The 17,626-nt window shown below is 30.2% G+C and overlaps 2 protein-coding genes across 3 annotated transcripts; one reads left to right on the top strand and one right to left on the bottom strand.

Annotated features, from left to right (window-relative positions):
* Positions 1-47: 47 nt before the first annotated feature.
* LOC137820422 (linoleate 13S-lipoxygenase 3-1, chloroplastic) lies at positions 48-4,327 on the bottom strand. The gene is made up of 8 exons (XM_068624508.1): positions 3,812-4,327; positions 3,388-3,650; positions 2,742-2,982; positions 2,301-2,621; positions 1,859-2,052; positions 1,452-1,744; positions 1,090-1,356; positions 48-983 (listed from the first exon to the last, which is right to left on the bottom strand). The coding sequence occupies exons 1-8, from the start codon at positions 4,161-4,163 to the stop codon at positions 215-217; spliced, it is 2,700 nt and encodes an 899-aa protein (XP_068480609.1). The 5' UTR covers positions 4,164-4,327; the 3' UTR covers positions 48-214.
* Positions 4,328-13,787: 9,460 nt separating this feature from the next.
* On the top strand, positions 13,788-17,368 carry LOC137820878 (protein NEGATIVE GRAVITROPIC RESPONSE OF ROOTS). Of its 2 annotated transcripts, XM_068625177.2 has the most exons (6): positions 13,790-14,138; positions 14,219-14,285; positions 15,950-16,524; positions 16,592-16,769; positions 16,891-16,957; positions 17,036-17,368. In XM_068625177.2, exons 1-5 carry the CDS (start codon positions 14,133-14,135, stop codon positions 16,908-16,910), a joined length of 846 nt encoding a protein of 281 aa, XP_068481278.2. In that variant the 5' UTR covers positions 13,790-14,132; the 3' UTR covers positions 16,911-16,957; positions 17,036-17,368. The 2 variants fall into 2 exon arrangements, with proteins under 2 accessions (XP_090152014.1, XP_068481278.2); XM_090295888.1 differs by lacking the exon at positions 16,891-16,957 and having other exon boundaries at positions 13,788-14,138.
* The last annotated feature ends 258 nt before the right edge of the window (positions 17,369-17,626 follow it).

Genomic DNA, 17,626 nt, shown 5'->3' with positions numbered 1-17,626 from the left:
CTTCAACCTCTCAATTGCAACACGGAGAAAGGAGGGGAGAAGGAATATCAGAGAAATTAAAAAATGATTTATTTAATAAAATTCATTTGAGGGAATGAATATATATGACAGTAGATACAAGTTCATAATTACAATCACATTCACAGTAAAGTTGTTTCCGTGAATTAGTGATCTAAGCTAGATATGAGAAAAGTGAGGTTTTTGGTTTTGGTTTTTAGGTGGAGACACTATTAGGAATCCCTCTGCATGTAACGCCGGGTGGAGAAGTAGGTGCAAGTAACTCGTAAGGTAAAACCCCTGGGCCACACCGGTTTCTGAGTGTTGGATCAGAGTTCCTTCGCTCAATCTCCTTTTCTATCCCTCTCATTTCTCCCGAGAATCTGTAGAATGCCTCGATCATCTCTGCATCACCTGACCATATCGATGACTGATGCCGCTCCCCCAAATACTCCTCGTCAGGTGAGTGTGTAGAGAGTGTGTCAACTATGGCCATATACTTTGTAGCTTGTAACAAGCTGGGCAGGGCATTTAGGAAATACTTTTCTGGATCTGCCATGAAATTCGCTTTTTTTTCACTCTTTTTTTCCTCTTCGTCTTCTGGGATTAATCTTCTCATCAGCGGAGGACGATTCGGCACATAACCTCCGTAAGGGTACTGCCCAAAATTAATAGCTGCATGCTGTGCGGACACCGTCCAAATCAAGGTGGTAAGTATAGACACAAGATCCTCACTGCTATTCAAGGTCGGCCACCACCTTTGATGCCTTAGATCAGCATGCCCCACATTGATTGCCTCAGAGTACCATGCTTGTAGCTCCCTGTCGTTGCAAATCTGGCTTGGATGGCCGTAGTAGTGCTTCACATAGGCGCCAACCCAGTTCTCAATTGCAGACCACACCATAAGCCCATCCGCAGCGTACGGGTAGTCTTCTATTACCAGCTTTACACCATTTGGTTGTGTTGCGTCAGGTACCGCCATTCCCCTGCAGGGATGAATCATGCAATCAGATTCATTTATAAGATTCGTTCAACTCAGAAAATGTGTGTTCTTTCATAACATGAAAGTTTTTATAAAATAAAAAAATTAACCTGCGTATGAGATCTGCGGGAAGGCCCTCCATGTCAAAGCGCCACAAGTTCTTGTATGCAGCAGAACTGATCTCCGCGCAGTAGCGCCCAGGTGTAAAACTAGACTCGATGATTCCATCAGCATTGATCAGTTTCTGGCGAGCTAAAGCATTGATATCCAGTGTGTACCTCATGTGTGGATCCAACAGCTTAAAAACAGGATGCATTGCACTTAATTGTCTATGAGCAGACAGTATAAATGGTTCCGTGCAGGCATGTGTGCGTAACCTGTATACAGTTTACCAAACAATTATTTTTAACCAACAAGATGTAATCAAATTGTAGTTAAATAAAATATATGAAGCACTTCCGGATTCGCTTACCAATGGTTAACAAGTTGGTGCACACCAGCATCATTGGCACAAACATGAGCTTTGGCAAGCTGCCACTTCCAATATGTAGTTGCATCCACAGGAGGGGTAACTATGCGTTTCGATCCCGAACTTGGTCCGAGGCTAAGTTCTATAGCAATTGGTTTCAGAGTGCCAAGCGGTGTCAAGAAAAATATGGTGCGGGTAGCATAGGATTTTCTACCTTCAAGGGCATTGATCCCGTCAACAAATGGAACATAGACATCGTGATAATCTATCATAAACAGCTTATTTGCCTCTATTGCCTGACAAATTCGAAGTAAAAAATTTAGTGTTAGGGTCCCAATTGTTTTAAGATAACTCATGGAATTTGGCGACAAAACATTGTTAGTTATTTTATCGAGGACTTTGAGGAGTACCTCTTGCACGGTCACGCCATTAAGTTGTCCCAAAATATGCTCTTCTTTCAGTGCAGACTCTTGGTGGCCATAAATTTCCGGGTCAAGTTTGCTGACAGGTGGGAAAACTTGAAGCCGCTCAATGTTAATAGGGTTGACTCCTGCTATTGCTTGCCTGGCGAATTCGTCATCTCGAAGCCAGGCAAACTTGTCCTCTGTATCATAAACACATCAGATCATTAGTTTAATCACCTTGGTTACATTAACAATTATATATTAGTCCACATCCTAAACAATATAATCAACGATAGCATGAATGAAACAATCTTAGACAGAATTAAACAGATTATAATGGGTAGGCATATATCTCTTATCTAACCAATGAAATCTAAAATTGAAATATTTCAGCAAAGAGGTAAAAAAGGGAGCTTTAGTTATGAAGGAAAACGCAATGGACACTCACTGGAAATAATTTTGGGAGTGTCATACTTGAGAAGTCCCTGGGTGCATTGCTGTATCTTTGTGACCACTTGTGAGAATGGGATTTTCTTTATAATGTCATCTTGCAAGGACTGGCCATCATTGTAAAGGTCGTCAAAGTCTGAAAATCTGTTGAAGTCATGGTTATTAGCAGAAAGACTAGCCTTAAGGCCAGGGATCAAGTTATGCAGCACTGCCTTGAGCCTCTTGATTACGAATGTGTTCAGTTTAGACTCGTCGAATTGCTCGTCTCTTGGTACGTACATAGGCTGTGGCAACTCCACACGACTCTCTGCATGCATATCTGTAACACGCAATTTACAGTGTTATGCCAACGTACGTAAAAGTTAAAACACAACACAATGAAAAGTATATATTTTATGTAGAATTAGAAAAGAAATAGTGATTGAGTTGTTGATGTTACCTGTATCAGTGGGGGCGCGACCAGTACGACAGCGTCTTGGGTATGGATGGTTTTGGGTTCCACCAAGAATGGGTCTGGTAAGCTCAATTCCTGCATCTGGATTACCCAAATCGTTGTATGTGTCGAAATCATATATTCTATCAGACAATTTTCTAACTCCTTTCCCATCACCTCTAAGACTTATCAACTCCTTCTCCCTCAATACTCTAAGCCCACCAGGTGTGTCACAAGGTAAATATGCCTGACCAAATAAATTAGATTAATTAACAGAATAAAATATCAAACAACTTGTACGCAATAAATTACGAGTTCTATCTTTCTGTGAGTGAGTGGGTGTATTAAATTGGGTAGCGTCCATGTTGTCGGTAGTTGAGCTTAAATTAACCCAGCATTGGTCAATAAGAATTCTGTAAACTCATTCTACGGGTATAATAATCTATGGCTGCTTGTTTACGATTTGCAACTTGTGATTATTGAGGAAGACTTTTTCTTTGATGTAAAATAATACCAAAGCAGCTGAGTCTACAATTGAAAGTTGAAAATTTTGGATAATAATAAAAGGAATGCACGTTCAACTGGTTACCATTAAAGAAATATAACTAGCAATTTAAAATTAAAAATGCTTTGACCTTTCCAAGTTGGTTACCTTGTTAGAAAAGAATATTCTCTCTCCTTGTACCCATGAGTTGCAGGGAAAATGAACTGCTCCACTCACAAACCCTTCGATCACTATACTTTCCAAGAAGAACTCTCTTTGGTGTTTGTTTGTCACAGCAATAGCTCCAGGGACTCCAAAATTCGAGTCCACAATGAATTCGGTTGTATAATTAACTCTCTCTGCTTTCACACTGGATTTCTTGGACCAGTCCTTTAGGGCTGCTTTGTTGCTCTTCTTTGGCGATTTCGTTTCTAAGAAGCACAAATTCAATGATTGCCAAGCAGTTAAATGGGAGAAAAAGAATATTTGATCGAAGAAAGGAGTTTTCTAAGAAGTGCTATAGTTTTATATACTAGTTCCTATGATCGTGTTTTATGCAGAGAGAGGTGGGAAGTAATTGTGATAGGCTTACTTGGATCAATGTCGTTGCTGATAAGCTCCAGAACAACATTTCTTGTTCCTATTCTATCACTGATGGCGTCCAAATGCTTCAGCATGGTTTCTCTGAAATCCTCTCTGATCTTGTTCCTCACTGTTACCACAGCTCTGACCTTGAATTGCACTGCCTTCTCTGCATGCACTCTAAGGGTGGTCTTCATAAAATTCTGACTGATAGCTGCCACAGGAAACCTTGCTGTTTTTCTGAACCTCGTACCCCTTCTTGTGTTCTGGAAAGGAAGCAACATAGGATTACTGTGAAGAAGCAAATTGGAAGAAGCAAACGAGGTCAAACCCGTGAGCTGGTTTGCAAGAGCCATGGGCATGTTTGCTGCTTCTTTTTCACAACGGAAGAAGAGTTGAGTTCAGTTTGTTTTTATGTTTAGGGCAGAAAGAAGAAGAAGAAAGAAGAAAGAAGAAAGAAGAAAGAAGAAATAGTTTAGTATGAGGGTGAGTTCTTCCCTCCATATTTATTTTCTTTCTGAACCTTATATTTTCTCCCAGAAAGGGCTACCAAGTCAAAACCATTTTCTTAGGTATAATAAAAACTCCGCGTGGATGAGAAACAAAACTATTTTTATATTATATTTATATTTAATTTAATTATAACCCAAGTACTATTCTCTTGTCCCTCAATACGTTTCATATTAATTATATCCGATGCAAATATGTAAGGAGTGTGAATTCAATCCTCCTCACAAACTTAACATTAGATACCTTTCTTCTCTTTTCTTTTTTATGATTTTATTCCAGAATCCCTTTTTATAATTTTAAATAAATCAACCCATCATCTATTTTTATACAATAACACTTCATTTGTACACACCGTCAACTTAAAACTTTTCACATTATCGATTAATTATGTATAAAACGACTTTTAAAATATTACTATAAAATTCACATAATACATTGCGAAGTACAAAAAGGTTTTCGAAAACAAGCTACAGCATTAACATTTTTATTGACTTCTGTAATCAAACTTTTGTTATAAAAGCAATGATTGGTACAAATAGAAGAATGCTTTAAGTCAAGTTATGAACTCAATGGTACCTTTTGAAGCAAAAAGGAGAGAGCACAAAATATTTTCCTTTCCTTAGTGTCAAAAATGCATAACAAAACAATCTTTAAACCAATTGTTGCAGTCTGTAATTCATTTTCACCTCATATATATTCAAAATAAAGAATGACAAAAGTGATGTTTGTTGAAACAGTTCTTTCATTACACTACATCATCATTTCTTATGGGCTAACTAATCATCCTTTAGTTTTACACTCATCGTCTAATGCTTTCAATATTATGATCATCTACCATAATAGAAATCTAGACCATGGCAATTCATCATTGTGGTGTTTTAGAAGTCATTACAAAAAAATCATTAAAAGAATATATGAAACAAAAAACAATTGTACAACAATAACTTAAAAGTCTCTGCTGGTTACATAATTAACATTAATGACTGTTACACATGTATTTCTTGTTCCATCCACAAAATTCCTGCCAAAGCTCTTTAGCAGCATATAATGAGCTAATCTATATTCACAAAGTTCCATTTTTTTAATTATAATTGGTTTTTTAATTGAAATAAATAAAATATAATGTAAGTTAATATAATACACATATAGAATTAAAAAGAAGATCAATAGACTTAGGATTCATTCAAGTAGGATATCACTCACCAACATATCATTTCTCATATCTAACTATCATTAACAACTAATTCCTCAATAGTTAAATTCCATTTTTTACTATCAAATAATCCCCTTAATTATTTAATAAAATAATTGTTTTGAAAAAAAGAAAAATAATTACTCTCAATCCAAATGACCACCATATGGGTCCAAAGCCATACAAAAAAAAAATATTTATTTATACAATGGAATTGTTGGGGAATTTAAACAGAAATTAGCTGGAAACCTGTTCTACAATTTGTAAACATTTCAGAAGTTTTGACTTCTAATTTTCATAAACACTTTCCTTTGAAATATTTGACATGGTTGAATAAGAAGTGGTAGGTGGTTTAGTCCAATGAATCAAAGTCAGAGATATACAAGTTTAATTTTTCTTATCAATTTTATTTCAACTCAAATACATAGTCAATCCAATCAACATTATAATATTATAACAAGCTTCACATTATTTTTTGACTAATTGAAGGTAAACATAATTATTTTTCAGTAACAATTATCAAAAGTTATTTCTTAATTTTGGTCAATATTAACAATTTCTAAGTTAGTATTAAATATGATTTTGTTTTTGTTAATGTTAGTTGAGGTCATGTTTAGTCAATGTTACTTGGAGTTATTTTCAACTAACATTGCTTCCAAAATAGGTTGGGATTATTTCTTAAATATTAGTCAAAAAAATTCTTTACCAATACTAACGAGGTTATTTTTGAAAAATGTTAATTAAAATTTCTCATGGATATTAGTAAGATTATTTTTCTGACCTATATGCTAGTTAAATATTTTTGTGGTAATTATTGATAAAAATTACTTTTTGATTGATAGTATTGAATTTATTAATCGACTAATTTTAAGTCAATAGTGATTAAAATAATTAGTTAAAAATAAATAAATAAAAGACTTAAAAAAAATCCCTAACTAATTGAAAATTTTAAATAACCTCAACATGTGTTAATAAAGAAAAATATATCAACTGAAAAAAAATCCTAGTAAACTTAGGTTAAGAAATAACCTCAACTACTATCCACTAACAAATATCACATATTTTATGAACTATTTCTTAACGCTAAATATATTTAAAAATTTAAAAACTGAAATTTTCTCTAATCAAAGACAAAAGTAAAAAAAAAAATATTTAAAAATAAAAAAATTGAATATATAAAAGACTTATTGAAGAAAGAATTAAAAGCATATATTGATTTAATAAAGTAGAAAAAGAATAGAATTAATAGTTTAATATGTGTTGGAGGTAGACGTTAAAATGAAAAGTCATAAAATTCTACCGTTCAAGATTCCAAACCTGACGCCTGCAAGTCAAAATCTATTTGGCCGACGCTTCAACGACAACGAACCAATGACTAATTCCTTATAACTTTCAAAAATAACGGTAAAATCATGACTTTGCAGATGGGTGACCTAAAATGTCAAATGAAGAACTATAAGAACCCATAAGAAGAATAAGTTAATATTTTATTATATTTTTTAAATATAATTAATTATATCTTTGAATATAATTGATTATGTTTAAATAAATATTATAAAATATTTATTTTAAAGCTATAATATGGTAAATAATTAAAATACATAATATTATAAAAATAAACAAAATAATTTGAATTTTAATATTTTTAAAATGAATTGTTTTAATATTTAATAATTAATCTCCTAAGAAAAGAAAAATAATTTTACTATACATTTTTAAATTGATATTTATTACATAATAATTTTAATATTTATAACTATATTTTATTATTATAAAATTAATAATTAAAATAAAAATATTAAAATAAGAAATGAAAAAAATAATTTATTAAAATTTTGATGATTTATTTAAATATATTTTTATTGTGAAATATAATTTTATTTGTTTATTTATTAAAATTTTAAAATAATTTTGAATTTAAAATTTATTTTAAGTTTAATTAATATTTTTGAAATTTTATCTTTTACATCAAATTATTTTAATTTATTTTATAAATATATTAATATACAACCAAATTTATTCTATCACATTAATAAAATCTACTACAAATTATCCTACCCGCTCACTTCTCTTCGATCTAAATAATCTCATATTCATTTACTTTCCCTTCTTTTCATTCCTTTTCCATTTTTACTCCATTCTAAAATGGGTGGTGTTAATATTTTATTATAATAATGTTAGTGGTGATAAACACCAATAATATTCTATTCTTTTTATCCATTTCTATAACACTCATTTATAATTTAATGATATATTTTTTAACACTTCTAACTAAATCATATGTTTTTACACAATAATAATTTATACTTCTATACCTATATATTAAGGGATTCTCCTCTTAACTGCTCTTATTTTTTTTCTTCTATTTTATCCTTATATTAATATTTAATTTTATTATTATATTATGGTCATCGTGTCATTTCTTATTCTCCTCTTAACTGCTCTTAATTTTTTTTTTCATTTTATCTTTATTTAATAATAATTTTTTTAATTTTAAAGATCTTCTTTTATATTAAATAAAAAATTAAAGATATTTGTAATATTTTGTGGACCACTTTAGCAGGAGAGTGGAGATTTGATACGTTACTTTTCTGATTTAAACTGATATTCTTTTTTTATTAAAATTGTAGAATTTTAAAATTGATTTAAGAAACAGATTTTATGATTCTCCACTACACATACGCACGTATCCTACTTCCCACTTTCTCTCTCCTGTATAGGTACCTACTTCCCACTTTCTCTCTCCACTACACATAACACATTTTTTTTTTACCATACTTCTCACTTTCTTTTCTCTTTCCTTTTCACTTTCATGTAAAATCATACTTTCATTTCTTTGATTAATCTTTCTGAAACCCTAATTTGACATTTGTTTCATGAAATTGTAATTGAAGTTTGTGACTAGAGGGAACGAAAAGACTCAAAAGTTGCGCGCTTCATCACAACAATAAGTAATTCTCTTTATATGCACTTCAATTTGTAAAACACTAATTTGTCTTCTGAAATTGTGATTGAAACATGTGACTAGAGGGATAAGAAGGACTCAACAAGAGGAGACAAAAGTATATGATGAAAGTCATCATAAGACCCTTTTTGGTAACAATTTTATGGATTTAAATGAAATCATACAAAACATTAACTAAACTATATTCTCATTTCCTCATATTTTATGGAAAAGTTACTTCCAATTTGATTTTTAAGTTTTTTTTCATCACCATTTCTTTATCTTTGCTCTTCCTCTATATTTTCTTCTTTTAGGTTTCGATTTTTGAAATCATCTTAACTTTTCATAAAGTTATGATTTTAGAGACTACCTTCAAAATAGGTTCTCTCACCAGAGAGCATTATGTAGAGAAAGCATTATGTAGAGAAGGTATGTCATCATGTTCTTAAATCTATGTTTTACATGTTATACTAATATTTTGTTTGTTTTTTATTTGTTAATTGTAGAGAGTTAATATTCATAGCAAAATAGAGGAATCAGAGAAGGATTGTTGCGTTCACTCCCCCAATCGTAAGGTTCTAACACAAAGGAACATTAGATTTGGGTGCGAAAGATGAGAACAATTTAAACGAGTCTCTTCATTGCATTTTCTTCTTTTGTATATAATATTTTTCAAACAATTGAGGATGAATTTTTGGTTTATTGTTTAATGGTGTCATATGTATTGAAATGATTGTCATATATTATTGGTTGTTTATAAACCTAATGAAAAATATTGGTTTAATTCCTATAATTGATAAAATATTAAAAATTATTAAAAAAATATGAAACTCAAATTATATTTAATTATTTTTTCAGTTGATTTTGTAGTTTTAAATAAATTTTAACTATTACCAAATACATATATTTTTACCCATAATTAATAAAATATTAAAAATTATAAAAAAATATGAAACTCAAATTCTATTTAATTATTTTCTATCTTGAGAGATGGTTTTGAATTCAAATAATAATTTTGAATTTTAAATTTTGAAAATTCATTCATTCTCTCTACCATATGTAACTTTTAATTACGTTTATTAACCTACTCTTTAACTGTATACTCTTTAACTTCTCATTTTAATGTTATTAAGAGAAATTGTTTTTGAAGAATAAAAAAATACTAAAGAAAGAGAAATAAAAAATGCGGATACACACTACTCTTTAATTGTATAATCTTTAACTTCTCATTTTAATGTTAGTAAGAGAAATTGTTTTTGAAAAATAAAAAAAATACTAAAGAAATAGAAATAAAAAATGCGGATACGTATATATAATGGGAATTCCTCCCATAATTGTTTTTTTTATATATATTTATATCTCCATAACTGTTTTTGATATATATAACTCTGTTTTGAACGTAAAACAGTTTTGAATTTAGTTTTTTGAAATATATCTTTATTTCTTCGGTTTTCACTTACAATTTCTTTTCAATTTGAGTTTATATTTGGAATTTTTATTATTTTTTTCTCTCCTCCCTCTTTCTTACTTTATCTATTCTGTTCATATCACTTTCATTCTATGAAGCTCGGACACTCCTCTTAAATGGCGTGTCGGTGTCCAATACTCGTATCGGACACTGACACTCGTATGACACTTGTAGGACACGTATCCGTGAAGTGTCCAATTTAAAAAGTATTTATTAGATTTTTGACAATTTTAGTATGGTTCTAACACAATTTTAAAAAGGAAAAATATATTAATTTTAAAAAATTCAAACTTTATTGTATAAATTGTTATTATGATTATAAAAATAAGAAATAAATCCTTGTAAACCAGTCATGAAAAACATCTTTCTGTTCCAAAAAATAATCTGGAACATACTTGTGCACATAAAATCTTTATTGTCAATTTATATAATTCATAATTATATAATATATAGATTTGTGTCTTCGTGTCCTACATTTTAGAGATTTTACGTATCTTCGTGTCCGTGTCGTATCAGTGTCTGTGTTACATAGCTTCCATTAGATAAAAAGATTCATTCTTCAAGATAAGAGTGAGAAGAAGAGCATGCATCCCACGTTAGTCTATGTAAGTGAGTTTTCTTTTTTTGGTTGTTTAATTGTTAATGTTACTCATTTTTATCATTTTTATTTTTTTACTCTACTTTTCATCTTAGGCGGAATACTGCACATGTACAGAGTTATCTTGACACCATTGTTGATGTGGGCATAGACGGAGATGATGAATGCATTCTGAATACGACATTCTTGCGGAGAGATGAAAGGGGTTAGAAAATAAATATTTTCTTAAGATTTGTTACGGAGTTTCTCATCTTATTCTTTTTCTTTCTTTTCATTATTATATTTCTCTTTTTTAGTTTTATGTTAGTAATAACAAATCAAATTTGGTTATGTTTATTGTGTTATAAATTTAAATTTGTTTAATATATTTTTTACTGCAACTTAACTATTAAAATAGTAAGTTGAAACTCATAAATGATGAGATAAAATGTTTCTATCTTATTTTTACTTAGTGATATTTGATATTTAAAAGATATGAATACATAATAATATAAAATATAGTAATAAAAAAAAAATGCAGACGCAAAGACGTTTTAGCGCCTGTGTTTCCGATAATAATAATAATAATAATTATTATTATTATTATTATTGTTTCGATACATGTAATAGATTTTTCATTGTTTAGAAGTCGAGATTAAGAACAATTTACATTTATATTTCTTTCTTAATCCTTCTAAGTGTCTTTTAAAAATAAAATCATTATGAAACCTTCAAATTCCAAAATTCAAACTCTAAAACAAATACTACCTCAAATGCATTGATTGATCTAGTAATACTATCTCAATAAACTTAAAGTCATAATAATAATAATAATAATAATAAATACTTGAAATTTATAACTAGTAATTTGTCTTACTTAGTGTAAACATTCATAAATATCAAAATCTCACTATATTTAAATATGAGAAGAAGATTTTTTCAAACAACAAAACAAATTAATCATAAAATTATTATTTTTAACTAATTTTCTTAAAGAACACTTTTACAGGTTGCCATTTTGTGAGGTTTGAGTATATTATGAATTGGAAAAAAAAAAGTTATAGAAGAATTTGATTAGCCTAATTAAGAAATGAGAGATAAAAGGCGCAGAAGATAAGGATAAGGAAGTGGAAACAATCATAAGTTACCTTTTTCATGTGCATGGCTTTCCAGAATTGGTAAGTTTGGTTACCTTTTTTCATGTGCTAGCTTTTCCAGAATTGGTAAGTTTGGTTTGAGGTTAAGAATGAACCCAAACCCCATGCACGTTCATTCGCTATTCCACATGCCTTACAACCCAATATCCTCATTTCCTCCATCTCGAGGAACACTTTTATATCCTAAACAACTTTTTTAATCAATTCTACTATATCATTCATGCTATAAGTTAAATAACAATTTTAATTAGGAAACAATATTTTTTTGAAATAAGTTAAATTTCTCACAAAAGCATTCTCTAGCAAGATGATATGTAACTTTCTCAACAAAAAGGTAGTGTCACTTTTGTTAAAATTCTGCAGTCTTGAAATGTATCAATTTTATTTATTAATTCATTGCTTCAATTTATTGATAAAAAAAAAACTTTTGTTAAGATTTAATATAACAATAAATTGAAGATTCTACCCTTAAGTAATGTAACTTGTGAAAAATATAAAAATCAGAAATATACTTATCTTTTTAGATGTCACATTAGTTGTTTTCATTAAAAAATTTACAGTATATGACTAAATTTAAAGAATAGGAATAAATTTACAATCTAAGTTTTTGAAGGACCAAAATTACATCATCAAATTATAGATTAAGTGCTTTATTTATTTAGAAAAAAATAAGTGTGACATTCTTTCGTGATAAAAAATATGGACATATTAGTATCCATTTTCCTAATTTGAAATTGAAATCATTATTTACTACTTTTGTTCACAACCATTTGTTTCTCATAAAAAAAAATACTTATCTAAACCCGTAAACTAAAAGGAGAAGTTATGATTACGAAAAAAAAGTAGAAGAATAATCCTAATAGAAAAAGTTTTAATGATGATTAAAACCTCTTTTTAATAATAATTTTAACATTATTATTTATGTAGTTATTGTTAAAAGTTATATGTTTGATGACGACAACCATCATTATATATTTAAAAAACAATGACAATTTAACTAATAATTATTATCATATGCTCAAGATATAATAATGATTATTAATATAATCATCTTCCTATATGTGTCATTTTAATATTGATACATTATTTTAGTCTCAGTAAAAACTAAAATATATTTTTCTATATACTTTACTATTAGTAATTCATCTCATATTCAAGTCTCAAATATTTGAATTGTTTTCAGTTGAAACTTGCATATAATGTACTTCTTTGTAGTGCAAGGCTATACATTATATATAACTAAGCAAATGCGCAAGAACCTTCATGGAAGAGAAGGACTATGATGGCAACCCAAAGAGAACAACGAACATAAACAACAGCCAAAGAATACAAATAACAACAAACGAGGTAGATGAAGACAAGGAAGAGAATAAAGCATGATATAAAAAAATTAAGGTGGAAAAGAATGAGGAAAAGAGAAAATAGCAACAACCCAAAAGAATAGTATAAATGTGACATACAACTATAATTGAAAATGTAATTGTTGTTATAAATGCATAAGACGATAATTATTAGTATTATTATAAAAAAAATACATACAACTATTGTTTCTTTTATAAATCAATACATATTACAAAGACGTAAGTATTAACTAGTGTAACTAGAAGGAAGTGAACTTTTGATTCTAATATGGGATAATTTTTATGTATTATGTAAAGACTGATTATAAGGATCCTAATAGGGTAGATGATGATTTTTGTTGATGTGACTTACTATTATTTTCAATTGAGAATTGGTTTGGTAGTTTGCAGAGTTTGAAGTATATTTGTAGGTCAGATGTTGGACATGTTAGCCTTGACTATTTTCTGTATAAGGGTTGAGACACTCCTAAAGTGTATCTGAAGTGTCTGTATAAGGGTCAGAACATCTCTTAAATATTTTATTTTATTTTATGTATTCTTGATGATAGAAAAAAAAGGAAATAGTAAATTATTGTTAGGAAAAGATTGGGTTGGTTTGTTATTGTCGTATTGTAGGTTTGATGTTGTGAGTTCGTAAATTAGATATTAGAATTGTTGTTTGTCGTAATAAGTAAGAGTATTATAATAAAAATGTGAAATATGAAAGAGTGGAGTGGATGTACTTATGAATATAATTGGAGCAGGTGAAATCAAGGAATCGGTCCGGTGAGTGAGCGACATTCCCATGCGACTGTGGGTGCTCTTTCTTCCTTTGAAATGTCGCACATACTCGTTCTTATTCTTATATATGCTAATCACCATATTCAACCTTTTCTTTCTTATTCCCTCTGCCCATACCTCTTTTTCATTCATTCATTCCTCACCATAATCATTATCCATTTCTCTCCCACAATTAATTAATACCAAGATCTCACCACTAAGATATTTACTTCTTTTTACACTTCACTCATCTCCAATCACTACCTTCCAACCACCATCACCACCTTATATACTTTTTTTTTTCTCTAACTTCCTGCTACTTCCACACTACCATTCTCTCTAAGCCCATTCATTCATCTCATAATGAAGGTAGGTCTTTTCTCTCTCTCTCACCCACACACACACTCTATGGATGGATGAATGAATATCTTTCTTCTCATTTGCCTCAGTTCCTCAGCTGGATGCAAAATAAAATTGGTGGAAAACAAGATAACAGAAAACCAGACACTTATACTTGTAAGTTTTCTACTTCATTCATTTTTCTTTTCTTTCTCCCAAGGTTAATGCATGTTTTTTTTTTTCTATAATGCCTGCTCAAATACACACCACACCACCTTCTCTCTTTCAACAAAACTAACCATGGCAGAAATAGAACCAAACCTATAGAAAGACAGAGACCAAGGAATGTATATATATATATGTCTTCATGTGTTGCATATTTTACTTTACCAAAGCTAGATTCTTATTTTATAACTTGTTCATACTTTTAGATGCATATTCAGAATGGTTATTGAGTTATAATTAACTTTTAAAGTGCCTGAAGAAAAAAGAGAGTTAATTATGTATTTCAGAATTAAACTTTTAGCTTTTGACCTTTTATGAAGAAACTTATCATCTTTGGAAATGTGCGATCAGATCTATAAAATAAAAAACCACCCATGCACCCAGCAAGCTTAGGAGATCTTCATTATTTTTGTTTCAATTCTTTCCTCTTAAATTTTTTAACCTTTTCATCATAGATCGACCCAAAATCATTACGATCCAAAGGTAAACATGTATATATGTTTTTGTCCAATGCTATGTTTCAATGAAAATAATTAAAATCATACATAATGTAACCTATAATTAATTTCATTTCTTATTTATTTCTTATTTTGTTTATATACATCGTAAAAAAAATTCTTTTACAATTAAAGGAGACGATAAAAGTGATATAATTCTAATTATAAACAACGTGATATTTCAGTGGAAAGTTAAGGATCTAAGCTGTCATATATGATCAATTTTCCATATCCCTATACTTTTTCTTAGATTAGTACGTACTAACTTTCCCATTGGTAGAATAATGATATATATGATCAGAATTATTTTTTACATATTATAAAATTGTATAGTATTTTTTTTCCCGATAACTCAATAACTAATCTCACTTTTTTTCTTATACTAGTACCTGATACATACATGAATAAAGAGGGATTAAATTATTACTAAAATAATTCTAAAAGCATATAGTTTTCATTTCTTCAATGCAATGCTTACATTGAACTACAGTATTAGATTAAAAGAAATTTGGTTATGTAAATTTTGTAGAAAGACATTTTATCTACGATTGGCTAATATTAAGTTTTATTTTAAAGTATTTAAGTAGACAAAATGAACCTGGACATACGGAATACTTGTCATTGTCTACAAGACATTAATTCTAGTACTAGTTTAACTTTTCAGTATTGGCTGTTCCTCCTACACACATGCCAGTAACCTTAACTTCTATAATTTGTGTTCCACCTCTATTTTCTTATTACTATTATTATTTATAATAATATATATTTTGTGATTAACTTATATAAAGAACTCTATTTTTATAATAAACTCTAGTTTTTCCATTCCTCTTTCCGTCACTTATAATATTCTATCTTCTTTATCCAACTATTTTTCTTATATTATTCCTCTTGCCACCTCAATCCATTCCATTTTGCATAGACTTTTAAATATTATATTGAGTATTGTGTAATAACTAAAGAATCAAAGTAAGAAGAAAACATTAAGAGTATTTTAAAAACAAAAACAAAAATCATTATAATTTGAATTAGAAAGTTTTGAATGCATGTTCAGTTTAAGTTATGGTGAAGGAATAAATAAAAAGAATGAATTGAAAAAAGTTTTGATTTGGAACTGGTCAGATGATGGAAAACAAGAGGGAAGAGAAGAATTTAGCGATTGGCCTGATGGGTTGCTAGCAATTGGTACATTTGGAAATAACAATGAAGCAAAAGAGAAGGCTACAGAGGATCCATCCTCCTCTGAGCAAATACCTGACTTCACTCCTGAAGAAATCGGGAAGCTACAAAAAGAGCTCACTAAACTGTTGAGACAAAAACCCAAAGTGGAGAAAGAAATCGCCCACCTTCCTCTCGACAGATTCCTCAATTGCCCATCAAGCTTGGAGGTTGATCGGAGAATCAGCAACGTACTTTGCAATGATGAAGAAGAACAAAAACAAGAACGAGAAGAAGAAGAAGAAGAAGAAGAAGAAGAAGAAGAAGAAGAAAAACAAGAAACAGAAGAAGACATTGAGAAGACACTCAGTGTCATACTTGGTAAATTCAAAGAGATTTGTGCAAAGAACAGTAAGAAAGCAATTGGGAAGAAATCAATTTCGTTTTTGCTGAAGAAGATGTTCGTTTGTAGAAGTGGATTTGCCCCACCACCCAGCCTCAGAGATACCCTTCAGCTACAGGAGTCAAGAATGGAGAAGGTGGGTAGTCCTTTTGCATGCATTGCATGAAATGTGTGTGAATAGAATGTAACGTTTTTTTATGCAGCTTTTGAGGACGATTCTTCAGAAGAAAATAAAGTCCCAGCATTGTTCTCGGGCAGTGTCTCTGAAGAAGCGGCTGGAGGACAGGCAGAAGATGCCGATGGAGGAGGAGGAGGAAGCAGAGGACAAAGCTGATGCTGAAACTGATGATGGCTGTAAATGGGTGAAGACTGATTCTGAATGTCAGTAACTTCCTACATATTCACTCTTCTATCTTATATATATATGTGTGGAGGAACAAGAGAAGAGAAGACATAAATAGTAACTTGGGAGACACAAACCAAATCTTTTTTCCTCTTGCAGATATTGTTTTAGAGATTTAATAAATCCACCTCAATTTTTAACAGCCCTTTCTTTGCGTCTGTGTGAGGTAAGATAACCTTCAGCAGACACTCCTTCTGTTGTGTCTTTGAAAACTACTCATAAGTTACCATTTATTTTGTCTCAGATTCAATGAAGAAGCATTCGGAGGGAGCGTGAAATGGAGCTCATTTTTTTTACAAGAGTTTATCTGTGATCTTGCACCCACTTTTCAGTGCCTCGGATCACCAGTGTCGATCTCTCTGTTTTCTTAACAGTTAATTACCGTTTCCCTTTGTTTCCTTCTTTTTTTCATGGTTGCTTCTGAGGATTCAGAGCAACTCATGTTATACTTAATCCTAAAAACCATAACTCCTATCAACCCCAAACCCACTCTTTTATATGCTCATTTCTTATCTACTCTCCTTCTAATATCACTGCCAATAATTTCCTACTATAATACAATTTCTATTTTACTTTACTTTTAATTCAAAATGCTACAATTTTTTTTAATATTTCTCATGCCTCTTATCTACAATATCATTTCAATCAATATTCGGTTTGGGTTAAAGTAAACCCATCAAATAATAGGCTAAGTATTTGGTCCTGTATATGAGATTTGAGTTTAATACATGAATCTCTACTACTAGTTTAGATTTGTAATGATATGTTTATTTTGCAAATAATGTCCAAGAGTAAGTTAGGATTTTTTTTCAGTTTTTCTGAATCTTTTGGAACA

The sequence above is a fragment of the Phaseolus vulgaris genome, chromosome 9 (assembly GCF_051622355.1).
Source record: "Phaseolus vulgaris cultivar YP4 chromosome 9, ASM5162235v1, whole genome shotgun sequence".
Classification (NCBI taxonomy): Eukaryota; Viridiplantae; Streptophyta; class Magnoliopsida; order Fabales; family Fabaceae; genus Phaseolus; species Phaseolus vulgaris.
Note: the sequence above shows the minus strand (reverse complement) of the source record. Positions and strands in the feature narration are given on the sequence as shown.

Bases quoted from the DNA above. Each gene is read 5' to 3' on its own strand.
- LOC137820878 (XM_090295888.1), top strand. The intron at 14,286-15,949 runs GTAAGTTTTCTA...GGAACTGGTCAG, and splicing joins AAAACCAGACACTTATACTT to ATGATGGAAAACAAGAGGGA. The intron at 16,770-17,035 runs GTCAGTAACTTC...ATTTTGTCTCAG, and splicing joins GGTGAAGACTGATTCTGAAT to ATTCAATGAAGAAGCATTCG.
- LOC137820422 (XM_068624508.1), bottom strand. From the start codon at position 4,163: ATGCCCATGGCTCTTGCAAACCAGCTCACGGGTTTGACCTCGTTTGCT. The intron at 2,983-3,387 runs GTAACCAACTTG...TTATTTGGTCAG, and splicing joins GAATATTCTTTTCTAACAAG to GCATATTTACCTTGTGACAC. The intron at 1,745-1,858 runs GTACTCCTCAAA...CGAATTTGTCAG, and splicing joins ATGGCGTGACCGTGCAAGAG to GCAATAGAGGCAAATAAGCT.